Source organism: Macrosteles quadrilineatus, unplaced genomic scaffold (genome assembly GCF_028750875.1).
Source record: "Macrosteles quadrilineatus isolate MER2022 unplaced genomic scaffold, UCM_ALF_1.0 Scaffold_2__2_contigs__length_208266976, whole genome shotgun sequence".
Classification (NCBI taxonomy): Eukaryota; Metazoa; Arthropoda; class Insecta; order Hemiptera; family Cicadellidae; genus Macrosteles; species Macrosteles quadrilineatus.
In genome coordinates, this window is record NW_026542595.1 from 186,943,685 (window position 1) to 186,967,639 (window position 23,955).

Below are 23,955 nucleotides of genomic sequence, written 5' to 3' on the forward strand. Positions count from 1 at the left end.
TCTTTTAAAACGCACATCGAAATGTACTTTCAAATCTGCAAATGGTATCATTATGTCCACAATTGATGCCAGTAAGCGGCAAGAGCCTCGTTACAGTATACACGCGAAATACTGGGCTATACCAGTACATCTATATAAAAGCTCTATAACACGGCCCTTACTTAAAAACGACCCTTGTTATAAACATGACGGGAAAAAAATTAAACTCATTTTCACATAGTTTTATATTAAATAAATTAAAAATAACATTATAGATCAACTATTTATGAATCACCACATAGGTACAAACTATAAATGACAAAATAAATAACTTAATTAGGGGAATTCATTCCATGAACAATTAAAGCATTCTAACTCGGTAATTGGAATGATTTGTGGAATATAAAAAATATTTCAAACCTATTAGTGCTAATGACAGCACGATTAACAATCAATTGATTTGTGTGCAACATAACTTCCAAATAGTTAAACTATTTGACAAACAATAAATTACATTTAACAAACACAACCACAAGTGATACACAGAGGAAAAATAGAATATGATTTATATCTTACCAACAATCTTTTAATTGGTAAACTTAGGTGAAATCTATTAAATCAGTTTTTACAAAACTGTTTAAGGACCATATTTCATTCTACAGTATATTTAAGTAGATCAGAAATAATAAGAACTTATTTTGGTAGGTAGGTAAAAAATAAATATAAACTAGTAGCCTAACTGTGGTAAAACCCACAAAATGAGAAAACCAGTGCACTGTTTTTTTTTTAAAAGTCACCAAAAGCACTGAAAGGAAACCAAGACAAAAAGATTAACGAGTCTTTTGAATAATACTCGATGGTAATCAGCCTTGTCTTGTCACCAGTACTCGTCCCTGTAAAGATAAAAACAAATTATATATCATCAATAATTGGGACTTTGGTGGTGCCGGATTATATAGCACCATCTTAAGGTAACCGTTATTTCCAGATTATCATAAATACTGTTTAAAATAGAGAATTTTAATAACTATTACTTAAGGTTAACACAATTTTTGGGTTAAAATGTAATTTTAGTAAGCCCAACGTCACTCGATTGTCCGCAATCAAACAAAATGAATCATTAAATGCCAAGATTATCTGGGAAACCCCATTGTTTGTGAAAATACCATCCTCAACACACCAGGGTTCTTTTGTAGTTCAACACACATATCCAAATAATTACAAAAATTTAGAGCAACAGCAAATAAATTATGTTAATGTTGTATCAAAAATAATCAAATTGATTTTAAACACCAAATTGCTTGAAACAATAAAAAATTCTTCCAAGTCCTATATAGAAGTTACTGCCATTGTTTATATATATTCAGATATCTTTACAGCGTCAACCAATCAGGACGTATAACAGCTTCGTGTCTTAAATCAGCGAGTTCTTTTGGGTTTTGTCAGAATCATTATTATTCAAAGCCCGATGATCAAGGACAGCTGGGTCCTTTTTTGTGGAGGATCCTCCTAACTAATAATTTTAAAATTGCACATCTTTACAATTTAGTTGGTCATAACCTCTTCAATTGGCAGACATTTAAGAATTTTCCAGGGAGGCCTTCGGGCTTGCCTCTCAATGGAGGGTATTCCAAACCCCAACCCCTTGGAAATCCGTCCTCAGTCTTTTATATCATTATGAAAAAAAATCTAAATCTAATACTACATATTTTAATGGTGGACTATACCTTTAAATTGTCATATCGGACACCTAAAATCCCTTCTTGTTATAGTTCCGTGTGTTTGGTTTCATCTGTCTCTGCAAAAAAATAAGACAAAATTAATTTAAAATGGTAAAAAAAATTTAATTGATAACCCATTTGGCATATTAATTGCCTTAAATCAACCTGTAAACGATTTGCAAGATTTGAATTAACATATATCATATATTTTTGTTAAATTGTGTTAAGACTATCAGGTTTGTTGTATATAGGAACAACTAATGATGTCTTAAGTCAGTTTCAAATGGAGTCTTGACTACACAAACCTCACTGTGAATGATTGAGTATTGTGAGATCACACTCCTTTGGTTGCTCGGACTGTACTTGAGAAATACTTGTCAGTAATTTAACATACAAATGACTGTACCTTTTCTGTTTGTGTGTTGCATACCCCACAAATTGCCAACTCCTCAATCTACATACATCTCTGCGAACCCACGTCCTTGTCTCAGAGTGGACAAAATAGGCCTACTGACCATAGTATTCTTTGTGCACATATACATTTAATTTTGTTAATATTTTAAAACATTTTCATTGCCATCCAATCTTGCTGAGGCCTATTTAGGTCTTGTAATTGAGACTTTTCTGTATAAGTTATAACTTTTTTTAAGTTTGAAAATTTTTCAAAACTAAACTCACCTTAAAGGTTACCATGTTATCTACCTTTTCACTATGGAAAATTATGTTTTTGCCAGAGATTGCTCGTTTATGGCTAAATCTCCATAAAACTTCATTACTGTATTTGTTCTTTAAAGTTTTGCATGAAATGAAAACAAGTTTGAGGTTCAAAGTAGCAGTGAATTTAACTGATTGATACTTGTTATTAGGCCTTGATAAGATTTCAAAATAGTCTTGCATATTTAAGCCTTACATTCTGTGATCTTAGTAAAGGATTCGCTCGAGTATCCCATGAAATTTTGGTAAAACAAATATAACATTATAACATTAAAGGTAAGTGTTAGATTTATTTAGATATTATTTGTCAAATAGAACTAAATACTTAGTTTTGAGAAATTATGTATCGTCTCTTAAGCCTGTATTTTGTGGAGTCCCCCAAGGATCTGTGTTTGGGCCTCTATTGTTTTTGGTAGTAGTTAACGACTTAAGTGTCAATATCCCTGCAAATATTGTTCTATATGCCAACGACACAACCATCATTACTAGACATGTAGATCATGAACAACGTTTGGTTGACTCTATGCATAATCTAAAGCTGGCTGAAAACTGGGAATTTCTAATAATCTTGTACTAAAATAATGATAAGACAAATACTCTTTTGTTTAACTTACGAGAAGTTCATAGTACGCCAATGATGAGAGAAATCCTACATTTTTAGAATTTACTTTTGATTCCACTTTGACCTGGCATGATCATGTTGTAGTTTTAAAAAATAATCTGAGTTCAAGTATATTTGCACTTAAACGTTTACGAACGGCGAATTAGAACGGTTTTCTCTCATACAGGCATACTATGGACTTTTCCATAGCATTTACGCTATGGGTTGCTTGTTTGGGGGTCCTACTCACACCAAAAAATAAATTTTTAATATGCAGCAAAAGGCAATTAGGGTCATAGCTGTTGTAGATAGATACTATGACTGTATTGATTTTTTTTAAAGAATACCAAATTTTAACAATGTTTTCTCTATTTATTAAGCAATGCCTTTTATATTTAAGACCACAATTAGATAAGCCGGGGAGAGATATATACAGCCATAACACTCGTCAAAATGCAATATAAATTTTCCGTATGTTAGACTTGCTAAGACTGATAAAAGACCATTAATTTTAAGCAGTAAATTTTATAACAAGTTACCAACAGCCATAAGATTACTTAGTGATAAGGATTTCAAGTTTACACAATAGTGTTCAGAACAGCAATAGACAATGCATGCAAAATCTGTCATTTAATGAACAATTACGGTTTTATGGTTAAATGTTTTTGTGCATTTTCTATGTCAATGGAATTTTTTATGTATTGAAAGGGAGCGGACCAAACCATTATTCACACTAATTAAGTATCCATAAACTCACAAAGTTGGTAATATATGCCAACGATAATCAGTCCAAATTAACCTACTCTAAGTATCCTGGACCAAATTTCAAACATAAATAATATATCCTGATTCCTGATATAAGGATATTTTATGTATTTTTTAGAACAGGTCATTAACTTTTGAACAAAAATAAATTCTGATTAATTTAACTTACACTATGAACGAACCAGGGCTATTTCAAAAACGTCATTTAACATAATTCACTCCACAAAAACATAACTGTCATTGTACCCAGGGACACTGGGCTCGGGCCAAGGGCACAAGATGTTTTAGGTTTGTTGGGGGCACAAGGAAGAGAACGTTTGCCTCACAATGTAGATGGGAGAGGTGTTCACATGCAAACCACAGGCCTGATTGTACCACATGATTGGGAACACAATAAACATTGAAGATGTTACACCCCTTCATTCATGCCAATGTCTACAAATTAATGTAATTTCATCATCACTTAATTGTAAGCAAGAACAAGTTAGTGAATGAAGAAGACTAGACCACAAGCCCCGTATTAGTGACCAGGAAAAGGACAGGAGTAAACATACATCACAACGAACAGCAAGTGAATCACAAACACAATCACAGCTGACGTCCAAACATCTGCCTCCTCCTTAGCTGTAAACAAAGTGTTTCACTGCCAATGTACAATGTATGTGTGAAATATTATCATTAGTTTGGAAGAGAAAGAAGAAAATTCTTTACGAAACGTGCATTGAAAAATTACTTGATGGTTAATAAGCAAGAATAATCTTAGTTGAAAGTTATTTGTAGCTAAAATAAAAGTTATAACACTCTCCTTAACTCTTAAACAAATTATACACTTTTCACCTCACATCCTTGGTTTCTTTTACTATTGTAATGTTGTTGCTTTGTGTTAAGTTCATCTAGTGTAAGTGCTTTAACACTTGGAGCCAAAAACCCCAATAAGGTTCCAATTTAGTGAATAGTTCAAAATTTGTAACCTTCCTTAGTTAAGCTTTCAGTGTCAGTGAAATGTTCAATTTTGTATTGTAAAGATTTGTTTTTTTTTTTTTTTTTTGTGCTGGGGTTAGGACTGTGCTCACCTGATTTCAAAGATGAGTAATGCCCAAAAATATATATCTAACTGAATTATTGACCTCACCTAAAAACCATGTCGTTTAGAAAATCGAAACAAACTATACGTTAAATGCTCAAAATGACTTGACAAAACGTTTGACTACACATATATGTATGCGGCCTAAGGAAAAAACTTTAATTGGCTTTGATGCAAAACAAACAAGACATATGTGTAAGTTTACGTGATTCACGCTAACACTGCCATATTCAAACAACAATTTCAGCATAGGGTGAAACACTATATCCATAACTTGTAGTCCTATAATGCTGTTAATTTTTTAAACACAAAACCTACACAAAAACTCCTAATTTCAATTACCACACCTCAAATATGAATGAAGCCTCTTGACTATTGTTTAATTTAGGTTGACATTACATTCAGTATACTCACTTGTCTCTGTTGTACTGGGCTGTTCAGTAACATTCTCTTCTGATTTTTCCGTTGTTGATTTTTCTGACGTTTCTTCGTCTAAATATATGGTATTATGTTCCTCTTCAACTGAAGGTGGAGACTTCTCGTCTTCTTGAGGTTCCTTCACAGGTTTCTCTTTGTCCTTTTTACTTTCAGCAGGTTTTTCTTCATCCTTTTTACTTTCAGTAGGTTTATCTTCTGATTTTTCACCTTTTTCTTTGGTACTTGAAGTTGTGTTTTTGTCTAAAAATTATTTGAGACATAAAAAATCCTCAGCCATTGATTGAATTTTTTAAACATATTCTATTAAGAAATCAGTCATATCTAGTTAACAAAAATTATGGTGGCACATCATATTAGTGGTAGTTACAGAGATGGGTATATACCTCGGCCACTAGTACAAAACTTAAAAGTCTGTCAGCCTGTCAAATTATTTTTTTATCAAAAGGAAGTTTGCCATTTCAACATTTTTATATTGCACTAAAGGAATAGTTTGTTATATAAAATCTGTTTTCTAAGAAGAAAAAAAGTAAACTGAATTAAGTATAAAATCCACTCCCATTTAATCTAGTATAGAATTTATATACTAGTTAAATTGTATTAATATGATAAAATGTTAGGGATGGACGGGATTGAATTTTTAGTTCGGGACGGGACGGGACGGGATTTTTATTTCCTTCCCGATTTTCGGGACGGGACGGGACGGGATTTTTTTCTGTGCATAAAAAGAAAGTACTGTATTGCAGTTACCAAAAAAGACATACGAAATCAATTTTTACCATTTGTGGCAATGATCTATAAAAACCAAAAAATGGGTAACAATTTACAGGTACCTATAGAAACTTGTGACTCGCGGTTCACGGGGTGATCGTCTATATGACTCACGGTCACGGCGCGATCGTCGTCATGACTCGCGGTCACGGCGAGATCGTCGGTATGACTCCGCGGTCACGGGGTGATCGTCTGTATGACTCACGGTCACGGCGCGATCGTCGTCATGACTCGCGGTCACGGCGCGATCTTCGGTATGACTCCGCGGTCACGGGGTTATCGTCGGTATGACTCCACGGTCACGGCACGATCGTCGTCATGACTCGCGGTCACGGCGCGATCGTCGGTATGACTCCGCGGTCACGGCGCGATCGTCGGTATGACTCCGCGGTCACGGGCTTATCGTCGGTATGACTCCACGGTCACGGCGCGATTGTCGTCATGACTCGCGGTCACGGCGCGATCGTCGATATGACTCACGGTCACGGCGCGATCGTCAGCATGACTCGCGGTCACGGGGCGATCGTCGTCATGACCCGCGGTCACGGCACGATCGTCGTCATGACTCGCGGTCACGGGGTTATCGTCGGTATGACCCCACGGTCACGGCGCGATCGTCGACATGACTCGCGGTCACGGCGCAATCGTGGGTATGACTCGCGGTCACGGCGCGATCGTCGGTATGACTCGCGGTCACAACGTGATAGTCGGTATGACTCGTGGTCACAGCGCGATCGTCGTTATCACTCCGCGGTCACGGCGTGACTGTCGGTATGACTCCGCGGTCACAGCCCGATCATCGTTATGACTCGCGGTCACGGTGCGATCGTCGGTCCAATAATCGCGGCCACGGCGCGATCATCGTTATGACTCCGCGGTCACGGCGTAATCGTCGAAATGACTTCGGGTCCTGCGTTCGCGGACCTATCGCTCGCAATAACGGCGTTATCGGCACTCGCGAAGCGGAAAAATCGCCGACGATCGGACCAAATCCCGTCCCGAAAAATTCCCGAGTTTAATGTAATCCCGTCCCGATAATCGGGAATATTTTTTTCCCGAAAAATTCCCGAAATTTCGGGACCCGTCCATCCCTATAAAATGTTATATGTAAAATAATATAACATAATAATTTTGAGTTCTGATACTTTTACAACCCTCTCAAAATGTGTTTAGCATTGTATGATTACTTTTATTGTTTACCAAACAACTAACTAATAAATTCAACTATACCTTTTGCTGGTTCTTCTTTTTTTACTTTGGGTCTCCATATCTTAGCCTTGTTGACTAAATATTTAACCTGCAAAAACAGTAGTATTATTGTTCATAATATTTTTATATATTTAGAATAGAAGTTTGCGAGTGGCGTAGACATCATCATTGTTACTTGTTGATGGTTAGAACAAGTCCCTTTCAGAAAAAAACCAAATTAAATACAATTTAGTCCTGAAGATGGAGAGTATATTTTCCACGAAAATTCCCAAAATTTCAGGACCCATCTATTTCGAATTAAATTCTATACATTCCTATATCAAAGTTACTGTAGTTTTTTAAACTGTTCAGTGATACTAGGTAAAATTTAGATGAATACAAATTTTCCTAAATTACTAACCTTAGTGCCGGTATTGATTTATTAAGTACTTAAAACACCTAATTATTTGAATATGAAAATTTCTGAATCCGAACCACTCAATATCCGATTTGATCCAAACTGTACGACTCAAATCCAATTTGAACCAAATTACACCATCTTAATTTGTATACCTCTAATAATAAAATATGAACATATTCCCTCAAAAATATTACATTTTAGAAATTGTTCAATTCTATTTCATTTTAACTTTAACCCTAAAATAACTCATTGTACATCCCTAGTTAAATGTTATTTGAATCAGTAGTCCAGCAGTATTCACTTACCTCTCTGTCCAAACTGCTCATCCTGTCTACTAAGCTTTTAACTGTCAAAGCAGGTGATTCAGACGGTTTCAACTTCCCTTGATCAACGATCATTTTTTCCAGCCAATTCTGTGAACAATAAAATTAAACTCAAACAACTAAAAATAGATTAACATTTTACCCTGCAGGCCTGCAGGTATGGTTTTACTTAGACTACAAACTTCCCGGGCCATTTATATCAGAGATACATAGGTGATGCATAGCCGCCCCAACCAATATTCAAAATATTTATAATTAATCTATACGTAATCTTAAGTTATAATTTTACTGAACATAACATACAAGGGCAATACAACTAAAAAATTTTAAGTTAGGGCAGTAATTTTTCATCAAAGACGTAAAAATGTTAAGGATAGGTCCCACTGAAAATTGTCAAAAATCTTTTTAAAAATGGAATTTTGTTTTTTGTACTTAAATTTTATTTAGATCTACCTCTACAAGAAAAACACAACAACTTGATGTAATTGTAAACCTACATATTTCATAGAGGAAACATCCATATTAACATCCATAACCTTTTGGTTGAATCTTTTAAACTCATAAAAAATTATGACTGTTATTTATTTTAAGGAACTTTTGTAATAACGGTACTTGACAATTGCTCGATTTCGAGCAACAGGTACACTAGTTTGTATATATTCAATGTTTGTATTTATAAAAATTCTATCAAATTGACAATATTTCAACTAAGAAAAGAAAAACAACAAGTTAAAAGTTTAGCTTTGCCTAGGACAGGACTGACGATAATGTTTCGACGTAGAAATCTAGGTCTCCACAATTAACTAATTGGATCGTAAGGTAAGCCTTTCCTTTGATTATAACAATGTTTAAAGTCTTAAATTCCAAGCACTGGTTAACCAAAAATATATATATATATAGGTTATGCAAAACAATCTTGTTTCCTTTATTTCATGGTGGGTAAGCCTCTGGATCGTAAATTGCAAGATAAAATGGTTTTTTTACCTTTTTATATTCCCTTTATTTTGGTTAATCTGAAGTTTTACTGTACCTACCACCAAAATTAACTTTTAAAAAACCAGACTCTGTAGTTTGACATAATTACCTCAGTCTCATTGATGACTTTCTCTAATGTGTCAAACTCTATTTGTGTAAACATCGGAGGATCTCCCTCGTCTACTGTCTGCGACGCTGTCATGTTCTTGATGGTCGAGAGGAAGTTGCGACTACCGTTGACTGTAGACCTCAGTGCTGCTATGGCCTCGGGTCTCTCCCGAGCTTCCTTCACACGCTTCCACACTGGCTTGGTCAATGACTTCAGCTCCGACAGTTTGTTCTCAAAGGTAACTGCGTCAGCCGAGAACCCTTCGTCATCCAACCAATCCGAGAGCTGAACAGAACAAAGTGATAAGCCAATAGATTCTGTTACTTTAATAACACTTACCGATGTTACTTTACCCAAATAGTTTCATATGTTAAAGCTTAAAACATTTAGGCTAATGTTAGAAATAATAATCAACCTTTTTTCCAAAATTCATATTGACCTTTTAAGTTTTAACATCCATATTGTAGTATGGTAAAAAACTACTCACATTAACTAGGCTACTAAAATTTTCTATCAAAACTACCCTTTTAAGCAGTTCTGTAAAGTTATTAGTTATTAGTTTATAATAATTAATGTTCTTTATTACGTTACTAGTCCGGAAATAGGTGTTAACCGGACGAGTATGGTGGTTCCCGCACAAGACGAAATCTGGTGCGGGATTATCATACTCGCAAAGGCTCACGTACCTTAAATTATCTTGTCCCATAAAGACTAAAGACTAAAGGCATAAAGACTATCTTTACACAATCAATTTGATAGCTTGGACTATAGTTCTCTTTACTATCTACACAACCTAGTTTGTAGTTTGTTACAGCCTAGACAGAAATGATAATAGTTAAAAACAAACCTCTGCCACCATCTTGTTTATAGATTCTGTCTCGGTTTCAGTGGCTGCAAATTTATACTCATCTTCATCTTCCAACTTCATTTTTACATCAAACAAGAAACTCTCAAGATTATTGAGAGCACCTTCTCTTCGACTTTTTTCTGCGTCGTATTTGTTCAGGGTTTCTATCCTGAAAAAAAAACATGAAGTGGTAAAGTTCTGTCAGAAATTAATTAATTATTTTTTTGGCCAGGCTTGTATCCTTGTTCTACCTTTGCATCCTAAGACGCTAGGTTATAGCCCAGAACTGTTTTACACACTACTTCAGGCTAGTACTAGAGAGTCGGGGCATTATCACATAAATAAAATCTATTGGTGATTGGCGGCATTTGAAACCGGGACCTCGGGCTCTGAAGCCCCAAGTTCTATCACTAGACCTTATGGTCTCCTGGGCTTGTATACAATAGAGAGTCGAAAATCCGAACGTCAAAAATCTGAAACTTCAAAAATCCAAACCACTCCGGAGAGTTTAAGAAAATTGAATTAGCACAAAGACAACAGATGTTTTACAATTTCGCGGGCCAAACAGTCGGCACCTGGCAGGGAAATGAGTGAACGCGCCGAGCCAGTCTGTGTTTTGTTCGTTTCCAATGTATAAGCTCTACATATTTTTTTCAAGAAATGAATTACAGTTATACTGTATAACAAAAATACCTAAGTACATAAATCATTATTTTTATATCATTCACTGTATCCTAGAACTGTATTTTTAATACTGTAGGCCTAATTATGTGTCTATTAGACATTTCTAAGCTATATTTGAAAATCTGAACAAATCGGTAATCTGAACTACCAGAACTATCTGAACTACCTCCGGTCCCAATTGGTTCGGATTTTTGGTTCTACTTTACTTGGAGTTAAATGTATAAATGTACAAAAAAAATTGAATTGATTAAACTATAAATCAGTACTTTGGGTAATTTTTTTACACAGTTCCAGGGTAAAAACCAGGTGCATGTAAACGTTGTAGACTACCTTATTTGCAAAACACATCATTAATTCATATGATTATTAGCTTCCGCGGGCAATGAGTAATTTTTAGTAGGACTATTAGGCCTACAGTTGAAAAGAAAAGACAATTATTTCCAACACATAATGACCATGAACATTATTTTATTTATCAGGATTTGTGTATAATGTTGGTTGTTTGTAAAACTTAACTGCTCTACATTCAGTACAAGAAAAAATTGCTAAATGGGCCATAGCTTATTAGTCTCACTTGTAATTCCCAAAGAGATTAACTTATACAACAATTATGATTTTTACAATGGTCAATAACAACGTTGTGGTACCTACTTGGCAATAGACTGCTGTAAATGTTCTTCCGCCAAGCCGGGTACCACGTGTTCTGACAGGTTAGCTGCAATCGGCTCTTTCAACACAACCAATTTCGGTTTCTTCTTCTCTCCGTCTTTCAACGTTGCATTCTTTTTGTCTTCTCCTGAGACAGTTTCTTCACTCGGCTTTGACCCGTCTGCTCCTTCCTCTTTCTTGGGAGGTGCTGGTTCCGCTTCTTTAGACTCGTCTTGCTCCTCGTGTACCGGTTTCTCCAGAGGTTCCTTCAGCGAGTCCTCGGGTCCAGTGAACAGCTTGCTGATGGTGCTGCCCAGCTTGGACAGAGGAGACTCCTCCGCTTCTAACTCCTCAGGACTGATGGACTTTTCCAACACAAGCTCCACCGTGCTTAGACTCAGAATGCCACTGTCATCTAGCACCCAATGAGCCTGAAATTGGTCAAACAGATTAGTTTTGATGAATGCTTATAAATCCAAGTAATGTTGTCACTTACACGGTATAATGGCAATTTATTACCAGTTTGTTATATGGAAGAACTTTATATGATAATTTGAAACAAAGAAAGGTCGTTGTAGTGTTTTTATTTTCAGATCCTTTCAAAACCCATGCGGTTAAACTTGTTACTTATATTAACTTATAACATTGTGGTTCATTATCTAAAAGATTATTGCTGACCTTTACCATCAGTATAAGTAAAAAACTAAGTTTTCATAATGTTTCAGGACAAACTCAGCCAAAGCTGAGGAAATTAGTTAAAATTGTAAACTCTAAAGTAAACTTATTGAAGATGAATCTTTTAATTTGAATCACACTAAAAAATAGATTCTTTAATTTTTTGATCTTGGACTTTACTATGCAAAACGAAGCTTGAATCTGAAATCTGGTATCGAACTGTATTCATATTGTTTAAAAAATGCAGTAACAACTCTAGACAGATGTCAGACCTACCTTGATTCCCTTAGACTCTGTGTTAGGGGCCTTGTGTTTCTCCAATGCTGGAGCCACTCCAGACAAACTGACTGACGAAAGGTTCAATGACCCGATCACACTAAAAAATAAAAATATGAAATGTGATATGGGGTACCTCATATGGTAATTTTATTTTAGAACTATTATCTATCGTTTTGATTCTTGAATTTCTTATAAAAGCAGAATTTGCTTCCACACAATTTGGCTACTAGACTAAGGTGACTATTGACAGTTATAGTTAACTAAAAATAGTTGAGTAGGCCTAACTAAGCGCTAACTGAGCTTGTAAACGAGGGAAATAAAAGCTCTTGTTCTTGGTTTGCTGGTTCAATAGTGGACAAATTCTGCTTTTATATTGCTAGGATTAATATGGTGGAAGATTCATCAAGTGTCACTGTGTGTGTCATAAGTCAGGCCATCTACAGCTAAATACAGCATAATATCATTCCATGGTAAGAAATGCCAGCATTTGTAAATCTTGTGAGACTCCAAGGCGCTGAAACTTGTGAATATTAATATAAACACTTAATAAATCTGGACCATATTCTGAGATATTCTTGATGGTAAAACTTACTCTACTTCATGTGGAGGTATGTGGTCCAGTTCAGCGTAGTGTACAGTGAAAACAAAGTCAGACTGATGCTTGTTGAATGTCAAGATCTTCTTTTGAGGATAAGGATTCATTGGACCAAATAACATCCTCTTTACTGGTTTTGAACCTTCTTCGGATGTGGTTTCTCTCTCGAATAAAACCTGAAAATAAAAAAGGTTACCATTACTTTTAAAAAGATTGTTTCTTACAATCAGTTTAATTTACCATGCTATTAAGTTGATTGTGTTACAATACATACTACTATGTCAAGGTAGTATCAGACCAAATCACACTCCAGCTGTGTCAGTAGCAAAGCTGTCAACACTCATCCTTCACCCATCTTTGCTTTTAAATATGCACACTGGTGTATCAATCGTACAAATAAAACCTAATAAACCTAACCTACAATCACCTGTATAGGAAAGATAACAGCGTCCTTGGTGATGAACTTCTTGACCTTGAACCCAGTAGAGAGGTCAGCAGCTTTGTACACAGCTCCCATCACAGCCGCCTCGTCAGTGTTGAGGTTCTTACTCAGCTCCATGTTGACAGCAGCTGACAGTCTCTCTTGTACCTTGGGTACTCTGGTCCCAGCTCCCACCAGCACTACCTGCACAGCCAGTGCTGAACCAATGAGCCGATTGTTTACTTACAATACAGGGTGGCTGAAAAGTAGCTCGCACCCCCTCTTAACTTTTCAACTATTTGAGATATTTGAAATCGGTTTGCGATGAGGGGCTAATATAATTATATAAGTTAATTTTGAAAATTTTGACTTTCAGTGGGGGAAGGGGTTAACTCAAAATTTTCGAACGGCAAGTAAGTATAGTCGAGTTTGGTATAATGTTACAAGTCTTGACAAAACTAACAATTGACATAAAGAAAACTAAAATCGGATAACTAATAATAAAATGGTGCCCTAAAACTTATCAAATCCAAATAACCATGAGCGTGGCTGAAAATAAATAACCCCCCTTAACTTTTTAACAATTTGAGATATTTCAAATCAGTTTGCAGCAACCTATTTAGATAAGGGGCTACAATAATGATGGTTGATTTTGAAAATTTTGCCCTTAGGGGTAGTGGTGGTGGGATGTAGCTCAAATTGTTCAAATAGGAAGTATGCTCGATTTCTGTATCATTTACAGGTCTTGACAAAGCTTAACAATTAACATCAAGAAAATAGAAATCGTACAACTAATAACAAAATGGCAGCTAAAAATTATTAAGACAATGGTTATTAAAAGTAATGTTTAACTGCCATTTTGTTATTAGTGGTCCGATTTCTATTTTCTTGATGTTAATTGTTTAGTTTTATCAAGACCTGTAAAATGATAACAAACCATTAAACCATTTTGAGCTACCCCCTACCCTCACTGAAGGGCAAAATTTTCAAAATTAACTATAATTATTGTAGCCCCTCATTTCTAAGAAGGTTGCCGAAAATTGATTTCAAATATCTCTAAAGGTTCAAAAGTTAAGGGGGGGGGAGGGGTGCAAGTTACTTTTCAGCCACCCTGTATATAGCAATGGGAGAAAGGATACTTTTTAATAATTTTCAATGAAATAGCAACCATTACGAGACAAGACAACATAACCAGTAATAATAACAAAAACAAACATCAGCTACATTTATAAATCTTATAGGTTGTATTAAATTAATAAATATTACAAAAATGTATTCTGTTTCCTGTTCTCTTTGTAAAATACAAAAATTACTCTACTCTTCATTATACTCTAACACCAACTGTTTCTAGCATTTTATTAAACCTTACCTGACTTATTATATCCATTGAAAGCCCAGAAACTTTCAGAGCTTGTTCAACGGGATTTTTTACTCTTTCAAAAAGATCAGAACAGAGGTGTTCAAACTCTTCTCTTGTCACATGCAGTTTAAAGTCTATCTCATCCAGCAGCCCCTCTATCTAATGTGACAAACAACAGGTTTACATGAATGAGTGTTAGATTAAGTAAAAAAATGTATTAGTCAGTAGTACATTTTAATAATCAGTTTCTGCTTATTACCAAAATACCCCCATTGCAGGAAAACCTGCAGACTAAGCAAATTTCCATTTGTCTGATAGGATTTTGTAATAAAATATTTCCTTAAAACTTGTCAGGTTTATCAGCTAGGCTATATAAATAAAATTAGGTTTAACGAGTACTTACGATTGATGCTACAGGGAAGGTAATAAAGTGTTTTTGTTAGTGAAATATCGAAAGCTTTTAATAAAATAAAAAAATTTGGTAAACTGTATGATCAATAAACAAGCAAACGAAAAACAGGTTACAAATTTTCTATAAAATGGCATAGGAAATTAAAATGACCAGTTTTTTTTCAGTAGCCTACCAATTAGGCTACGCTTAGTTTTTTTTTTTTTTAAGCTTTACAATAATGTTTCAAAAACGATTGCAACATGTTATATTTTGGGGGTCAAAAATGAGAAAAATCTATTTTTACCCTATAAGATCCTGTTACCACAATCCTGTCAAACTCGTTTGCGAATTTGCAAATTTATCCAGTCCAACTGTATGAACTTGCATGCCAAATTTAATTGAAATCAGAACAAAACATATATAACTTAAAATTTATTAACTTATAAACATTTGCAAGACCTCTTGGGAAGAAAAAAATTAAAAAGTACATTGGTAACTGATTTAGGTCTTACCACAACACCTACGGTAATAGCTTCTCAATATAGGAGAAATACGTGAAAACAAAAGTCAACAAAAGATTCTAACTTTCACTTTGAGTCGGGAGTTTACTCAAAATTTGATTTCACTTCTAACACCCAGAAGTATTGTTTTGAATTTCACTGTTTTTGTACTACTGCATACAATCAGAAACTGAAATGTTAATGTTACAAAATATACATTTTCAATCTTTTAGCTTAGTTATTTACAGCTTTTTTTCTTGTTAAGGAGTCTCTCATCTCAATTAGTACTAAACTGTGTGAACCATTTACTAAAGACATGATGTTTTACCTGAGCATTGTGATCAGCATTAGCACTAAGGACATTCTTAACTCGACCAGCTTCTTTGAACAGTTTCGCTAAGGCTCTAGGGTTCTCAAACACGTCTTTTGTTGTTTTCTTCATCTCATTAAACTTTTTGGCAAGGTAGTCCCTCAGTCTAAGTTGCATTTCTAACCCTCCAAGGGTTCTGTCATAGCTGCAAACCCAGATTCATAATAAATGTGGACAATTAAACAACATTGAAACTAAAGCTGATAAATGGTCCCCTTAGAGCTCTTATAACACAATTTTGATCAATCGCCTTTGGATTTGTAAAGGAGATTATATAGTGCTAAAGTTTATAATATCCCAGCTATCTAGTAAAAGTACCTATAACAAATATAGGTAAGAATTTCATAGAGCACACGCTGGAGCTATCTTTGAGTGCGGACCATGTCCCTTGGCACATCAGCCTCATAGGTGAGCTTATTAAGAGTTATATTCTATCGGTAGGAACTACTCAGCTTCAACTTAAAAGAGTATGCCAACCTTAAACCATATTTTTCACGTGTTTTACCTAATTTTCTAATGTTCTAGTTATTATGTGATTTAATTAATCGAAACAAATAAAAATAGATTGATCATTTTATCAGAGTATTAAAATTAAAACATGAATAAATAAATTCTAACTTAACTTTTAGGTAGCCTACATTGATATTTTATAGAATAGTAGATATCCCATCTATATGGCTATATATCTAGATATCCCATCTATATCCTATCTATATACCGACTGTAGCCTTTTTTTATTCAAATAGCCTCACAGGGTGTACTACAGTCTAAAATTCTACTAAGTGGTTTAGTTTTTGTAACTGAGATAGTTGATATGACAACAAAGTTTTACAATACGTCGTAATCAGTTTAGCTTGGTTGAAAAGTTGGTGTATTTGAAATAAATCAGTAATTTACACAAGCACATCCTATCGGTGCCTCAATTCAACTATGTTACGTCCATTATGATTCAATTTGATTGGAATTTTTATTGAATTTCAATTCTTGGCAACAACTTTAACAAGGGGATGGAATGTAGACAGAGATGAGTGACTTGACTACTCACCCAACACCTAGAATAGCCACTTGAGGGTGCGTTTCTACAATTCCCTTATCTTTGACTTTGACCATCTGATAACTGACCACGGTAGCGGTTGTACTCGACGCCCCCATGTCATAGAACATAACATACTGAGCTGTCTCGTTGAAGTCCTTCCGCCTGAAGATACCGTAGTTGAGGGCCACTGAAAAATCAACATTTACTCAGAGGTGGTTTTGAATTTGTTCATACTGTGTCTACTGAAATTTGAATTTAGTTTGGAAGACAAGTTTAGTGAGTACAATTAGTTGAAGTCTGAATGGAGGTATTTGCAACCAAGGTTTGTAGACTATCACAATTCTTTTTATGGGTATGAAACACATTTTTCCTACAGTTACCTAACAATGTACATGTTCTCTCACTGATTTGAGAAAGCAAAGTGGCCAATTCGCTCATCAGTGAGACAATGTTAACATTGTCTCACTCTAATTACTTTGTCTCACTCCAGATTTGCAACGTGAAGGCACGAAATAGTGAGCACGTAACATGCAGGCAACGTCGTATGCGCGCGAAATACGTTGGCAGCACTGGCTGTAAATCAGCTGGTCAGCTGTTGCACTGTTGCATTTGTCACTTCACATTAAATGTTGTATTAAAAGTTCACTTCTGTGTAAAAATAGGATATGTTTCTTCACCAATTTATTTGTTTTATGGTAACTGTAGGAAAAGTATAATGTGCAACTTGAGTTCAAAGTACAATTGCCTCACTCGAGAAACCATTCCTCACTCGCCTACGGCTCGTGAGTAAGGATTTCTCTCGAGTGAGTCAATTGCTCACTTTTCTCACTAGTTGCACAAATAACTATTTCACCTGGGTGAGAGCTATAACCAAGCTGTGAAGGCTCAGACTTAACTTGATGCAAAACAATAAAAAACATAGTTGATTGTCTAAGCAAAATTGTTTAAAGGTATGGCTAAAATTTTGGTACCTAATATACTTGAGACATTAAAACGCACTACTATGTTTGGACAAATTATCTATGTGAACCAAAAGCTTATGATAAATTTAAAAGACATAATTAGACTGTATTCACACTTGACACGGTTAGAGCACCGAAAAAGGTGGTGGCTTTGAGTTTGACCTAAATCAACGTCAGACTATTCACACCTAATAGGTCGACCCATAATTCTATAAATTCCACAAGAAATTATCTGTTTGATAGATTTAGCTCACCTGCTGTGTAGTCATTTATGAGTTGCAACACTTTAAGGTCCGCTAGCTGAGCTGCTTGTAAGATAGCTCTTCTCTCAGCCTGGTTGAAATACCCTGGGACTGTTAACACTGCCTCGTTGATAGCCTGATTTGCTGAAGTTTGAGCAAAATGACGGGCTTTGTGGAAAATCATGGCTATCAATTCTTCCACACTATAAGTGGTTTCGCTGAAATAAATATGTTGAAGGTGAATTTATTTTTAGTTAGATCATACAAAAAAATTTTATTTTTTAAGAGTCCCTCCTGTCTGCTAAAATGTAAAATCTACAAATATTTTTATTCTAAAAAAAAACTGTTTGCAAACTTTTGACTAAATTTTGTAAAAATAATGATGCTACCCGATTTTGGTGACAGCTAAAAACTAAAAATGTTGAAAAATTTCCAAGCAAAAAAAAACTTTATTACTTGACTTCTGCAGTTTGAAGATTATTGGAAAGAACAGAGTTTTTTGTTACTTTCACACTTAACAGTGATATTACTGTTTTGCTCATTTGATTCAAGTACTTATAATCATCAGATTGCATAATAAACCAACCTGTCATGCTGAAAAACTACAGTTCCTCTTACAGGGTCAGGAACAATGTTGTAGTAAGGGAAGCGTTTCTGGAACAACTTCACCATAGGATTATCAACAGTTTTGCCAACCAAATCCAACAAGTAGGTGTAACTGTTCTGCGGGAATCGGATTCCAACAGTTTGTGCGTCTTCACCAAAAGTCCGTTCGCCATCTCTAAATGACACGACGACAGGAGTCTTTCGCTTGGATTCCTTGTTCAATGCTATTTCCATTGGCACACCAGGCTGTAAGATAGAAATTTGAAGATTTAACTTAGTATTGTACTTGGATCATAAAATATAGGCTATCTTAATTAAAACAAATAAACATATTGAAACACGCCCAACACTGGTAACAAAAGTTAATTACATGGGTTCGCTTGACAAGGAATATGAGTGCCATTTAAAAACAATCTGGTGCATAGGGCCTATTTTATTTTAGATTTTTCAAGACAACTTTTGATTCGAGTCATCACACTAAAAACTCAAATAAAAAAAAAATACAAACAATAATTAACTATTACTTAACAAATAAAGACGAACGTTTGACCGTTCATGTAACGCCTTAGGCCTATGATAACACTGGACCTAATAAGAAATCAATTTTAATTAGTTTTAATGTTATTAGGATATGTTTTTACAGTATAATTATTATGTAGAATATAAACCAATCAAATCAATACCTGGTATAATCCATCATCAAATATTCAATGTCGCTACAATACTGTTTGGCACAAACACATAAAATGTTGTCAACAAGGCATAAAGTAAACCAATACAATAATGGACTTTTGATATTTAATCAATATCAATATCATCTTGTAGAGGGAAAAAATGTTCTCACTTACACTCAAGTCCTCCCACGGTTACTACTAGTACCTACTTAAGTTATAAAATAAAAATTTTATTGCAGGAATAAAAAAAATAGACTACATTTTACAAAAAAGTGAAAAGGCACAAGCCTTTAACTAATTTATATCAGCAAATTAAAGGAACAAAAATAAACATTTTTAAAGTGTGGGCCTACCTAATCCGAATCAGAAAATTGCCATAAAATTCAATCATATACATTGCATTGCTAAACTAGTGCATTGCTAAACTAGAAAGTGAAACCAAATGAAAAACCCTTCTCTTAAAATATAAACAAAAGGAGACTTAATTTTAATTATTTTAGTGGATATTTTTAATCTACAGTAGGCTGCAGTAGAACCCCTGCTACTGCCACCAGGGGACTGAGTCCCTAGCCGGATAAACCAGCCAATTTAAAAACAATAATCCAAATTTAATAATAATGAGTAATAAATAAAAATTAGTCGCAAAATCAATAAATTTAATTTGCACCATCTTTACAGTCACTTTCTGCTGATCGTGATAATATCGCAGGTAAAAAAGCTCTGCCTTTATATTAATAGCCTACTGTGTACCACTTAAAAGAGAATACTTGAAACAATAAATTCTCTTTTTGTTTGGGTTCCCAGACAAACCTCAACAGACTGCACTTAAAATCCTAAAATCCTTAACTGGAGCATTCCATTCCCAAGTTAAAATGGTAGGTAGGCCTACTTTAAATTATGATGTCATCCTGGTACCTACACCACAGGACTTTCATCCCTGAAGTCCCATGTTCAAATCTCACCAATCGAGTGATAATGCCACAATCCCTAGGCCTAGCATGAAGTAATGTGACAAATTATCCCAGGCTAAAGCCTAGCGTCCAAGGACAAAAGAAAATATGAAAAGGTTACGATTTATATGTTGGGTAAAAAATTGGTACCAAAGTAAAAGTTAAAACTTACAGATACAATGGCCACTTTCATCCATTCCGTGCCTAGGTCCACACTCATCACGGCTACTCCTTTGACTCCTTGCTGGCAAAGTCCAGCCAGACATAGTAGTGTCAATCCCACGACAATCTTCATCATTCTGAAATTAATTGCAAAAGATTCTTTGAAAATTAAAAGCACCATATCTTCAAAGTTCTTAAAAGACAACATAGGCCCTAATGTAATTTTAACAGATCAAAAGACCAGTTTTAAATCTTTAAATTGTTCTGAGCTAGGCCTATATAGGCTAAATATTTGCAAGATTAACATGAAAATTTAGTAAGGCTAAAAACATGGACTTTACGTGTTGGCAAAAAAAACACAATTGAAAACAAGTTTACATTTTAATAACTATCCGTGATAAGTGCTGTTCTATATTTTCTTATGGTTTACTAATTATCAGCTTTTATTTATTTATTCATATCAACGGATACCGTACATCATTTACAAAATATATGTGTTTTAAGCACATGAGCAGTAACTTATGAAAAGATAACAAAAAAATAACAAGATAAATTACGTTTAAGCTTTCTATAATTTAGTCTATAAAATAATACCTAACTCTGTTTCAATGGATAAGTGATTTCTTAATCTGCGATTTTCCCAAATTTGTTTCTTAAATTAAGTTTGTATGAATCTTTTAATGTTATCCACGTTATAAATAACTAAAAGTATACCTAACCACACCTTTTAAGTAGGTATGCTTTTCCCTAAAATCTCAAAAGTTACAAAGGCCTACACTGCTTAAGTAGGCTTGGAAGTCTAGGCCTAAAGGGTGTCCCGTAAGACATAACATCTTACAAATAAAACAACGATTTAAAAACAATAATAAAACAATTTTGTGGCACTGTACCAAAAAATGTAGGAATGGATTTGATGGATGGAAATAAAACAACAATCAGGTTAAGTAAACATATTTTCCAAAAACGCCTTGCCTTAGCTACTAGATATCCACTAGCCTATTTTCTTTTTTGGGAATTTTCCCCAAGCAAAAAAAATATTACTGTATTTATACCGTTTGAAAGATAAGATTCTAAACTTGCACTTTGTTGCATATAGATGAACTTTATCGCTCAAAAAGATCACTAAGTTATAGTTGACCACTAAAGTGAACAAAGATTTCAAACAAAGTCACTTGCACAAGAGTCCCGAAATTGCCTAACCTTTATCAGTTAAGTTTTTGGTAACTTATTAACTTACATGTAAATAGTCAGCTAGGCCTAACACCAGATTTCCATACTTAATAGAATCCAATAATCTACAGGGAAATCTGGGGATAACTTATGGCAACTTGGCTATGCAAGTTATTGCCAGTCTGGCCCAATAAATAACTTGTTAATGATGTTTTTGCAACAGTATAAGGCTGCACTATAGTTTACGTCCTACACTCATTCTAATGAAAAATATCGATAGGCCTATATTCGATATAAATGTAGGCTATAGATTATTCGATACATCGATTATTCGATATATTGATTATTTCATTCGGTTAAGCTAGTTAGTAAGGGTAAGTTACAGCGATGGTTGACCCATGGATGCTCATCCCTACATTTCAATGGTATCTAGGCCTAGTGTAGGATGACAAGTGCTAAATTATATGATAAAAACTAAAATATTGTATCCAGCACAAATTAATCTTGACGTAGGTATTAGGTAAGGCCCCAACCCTTTTAAATCAGAGCATTGAAAATCCTAAGTTGGGCACAGGCTAACTTAAGTTAGGCCTAACTTACTTATTTTCGTAACTTAGGCCTAGGCCTAAGTTATTTATTTATTTCAATGGCAACGAGGCCTACCATTTTACAAAAAAATACATAGGCCTAGCCTAAGATATGGCATACAGTAGGCCCTACATAGCCTAATATGGATGACCTATGAATGCCTGGGCCTACATTGTAATTTGGGTAAGCCTAGGCCTGAACTTACAAGTCTGTGATAGTGAAACTTTAGGTTGAACTCAAATTAAGTTACTTAACTTACTTATATTATTTTTATGTTAGAAGAAAACACGCTTTAAAGATTTTATCGTATAACTTACTATATTGCTAGCACACTTGTCAAAATGGACTAACCCAATCTTTTTTAAAAAGCCGTCTGCAACAGAACGGCATTTGACTTTTGAATATTTGCACTCTCATAAACGTCTATATTATGAGTTAAAATACTTACAAAAATTAACTCAAATTATAGTTTTACAGAAGACTGTTATCTTATTGCCCGAATAACATTATTCGAACTGTATCAATAACTAAACTGTGGCAGGGCAACAAGATAATAAGATTAACGTTCACATTCACCATTCACCACAATAAAGGACCACGTAGAGCCATGTGTTTACACTGCAGTAGATAAAATCCAATCAATGCCTTCTATATTTCGTTGATTTCTTTGTGTCAATTTGTTATTGGTTGAGAACTTCACCAAAGAGTTGCGAGTAAAAAAAGTAGACACTACTTATATGTTTAAATATATTTGCAAAGCTATAAATAACATTTTTGTGTCTGATTAGCTTTTAGGGGTGAATAAGTGATTTTAAACACGTCGCTGTATCAAACCATACTTAATCAGAAATAATGAGCGGGAACTTGCAAACACACTCCAAAAGTAGAATAGCAACTTTTTCTTCAATATCAAAACTCAGTTTCAAAACCACTTGTGCAACCTGTGGTCAAACGTGAGGGTTCCACGTTTGAAAAGTAACCCTGTTCGGCCCTGTTGGTAATTACGCAACTATTAGACTAGCTAAGCAAATTGTGTCTTTTTATATTACAATATAAGCCTGATGGAATGTATACAAAAGAAAAAAGATGCAAAATACTGCAATGGTTTTACCAAGTCTAAAATACCCCCGCCGCAGCAAACCTGCAGACTAAGCGAATTTCAACTTGTCTGATTACATTTTTACTAAAAATATTTCCATAAATAAGACATATTTATTCCCAATTTAAATAACATTAGATTTAACCAGTGCTTATGCTTGCTGCTACGGGGAAGGTAAAAAGTGTTGACCATATGTTAATTTAATAGTATAGAATGAAATAAATAAATTTGCCAAATTTTATCAACATATATCCATAAACAAGTAAACTACAACAATTTTCATTTTCTCCATAAGATTAACATGGGAATTTTAATTACACTTTTTTTGAAATTTCTCCATGACCGTTAGACATAAAACAGCGCTTCAATATACTAAATTATTTCTTTTTTTAAGCTCTACAAAATGGTTGAGAAAGAAATTGCAAAACGCCGACAAGAGGTCCTTTTCTGAAATGTGATTATTACTACATACTTCAATAAAACAATTATTTAAATGAAAACTACCGAGAGTTAAGACAAAAATCGGGTTTGATTTCAAAGTGGAACATTTTATAAGCTTTCTTTTGATACCAAGATCGTTTCTTAAATATGAAAAAAACTGTTTTTATGC

General features: G+C 34.6%; 1 protein-coding gene across 2 annotated transcripts; it reads right to left on the reverse strand.

The window, feature by feature from the left end:
- Positions 1 to 209: 209 nt before the first annotated feature.
- Positions 210 to 22,817, reverse strand: LOC128986221 (hypoxia up-regulated protein 1). 2 transcript variants are annotated; one of them, XM_054406450.1, is made up of 18 exons: positions 22,695 to 22,817; positions 20,499 to 20,625; positions 18,683 to 18,948; positions 18,109 to 18,314; positions 16,902 to 17,079; positions 15,815 to 16,001; positions 14,605 to 14,754; positions 13,242 to 13,439; positions 12,812 to 12,990; positions 12,217 to 12,316; positions 11,269 to 11,696; positions 9,934 to 10,102; positions 9,087 to 9,371; positions 7,985 to 8,092; positions 7,301 to 7,367; positions 5,279 to 5,542; positions 1,707 to 1,777; positions 210 to 872 (listed from the first exon to the last, which is right to left on the reverse strand). In XM_054406450.1, the coding sequence occupies exons 2-17, from the start codon at positions 20,622 to 20,624 to the stop codon at positions 1,746 to 1,748; spliced, it is 2,943 nt and encodes a 980-aa protein (XP_054262425.1). In that variant the 5' UTR covers position 20,625; positions 22,695 to 22,817; the 3' UTR covers positions 210 to 872; positions 1,707 to 1,745. The 2 variants fall into 2 exon arrangements, with proteins under 2 accessions (XP_054262425.1, XP_054262426.1); XM_054406451.1 differs by lacking the exon at positions 22,695 to 22,817 and adding an exon at positions 22,506 to 22,524.
- Positions 22,818 to 23,955: the final 1,138 nt, after the last annotated feature.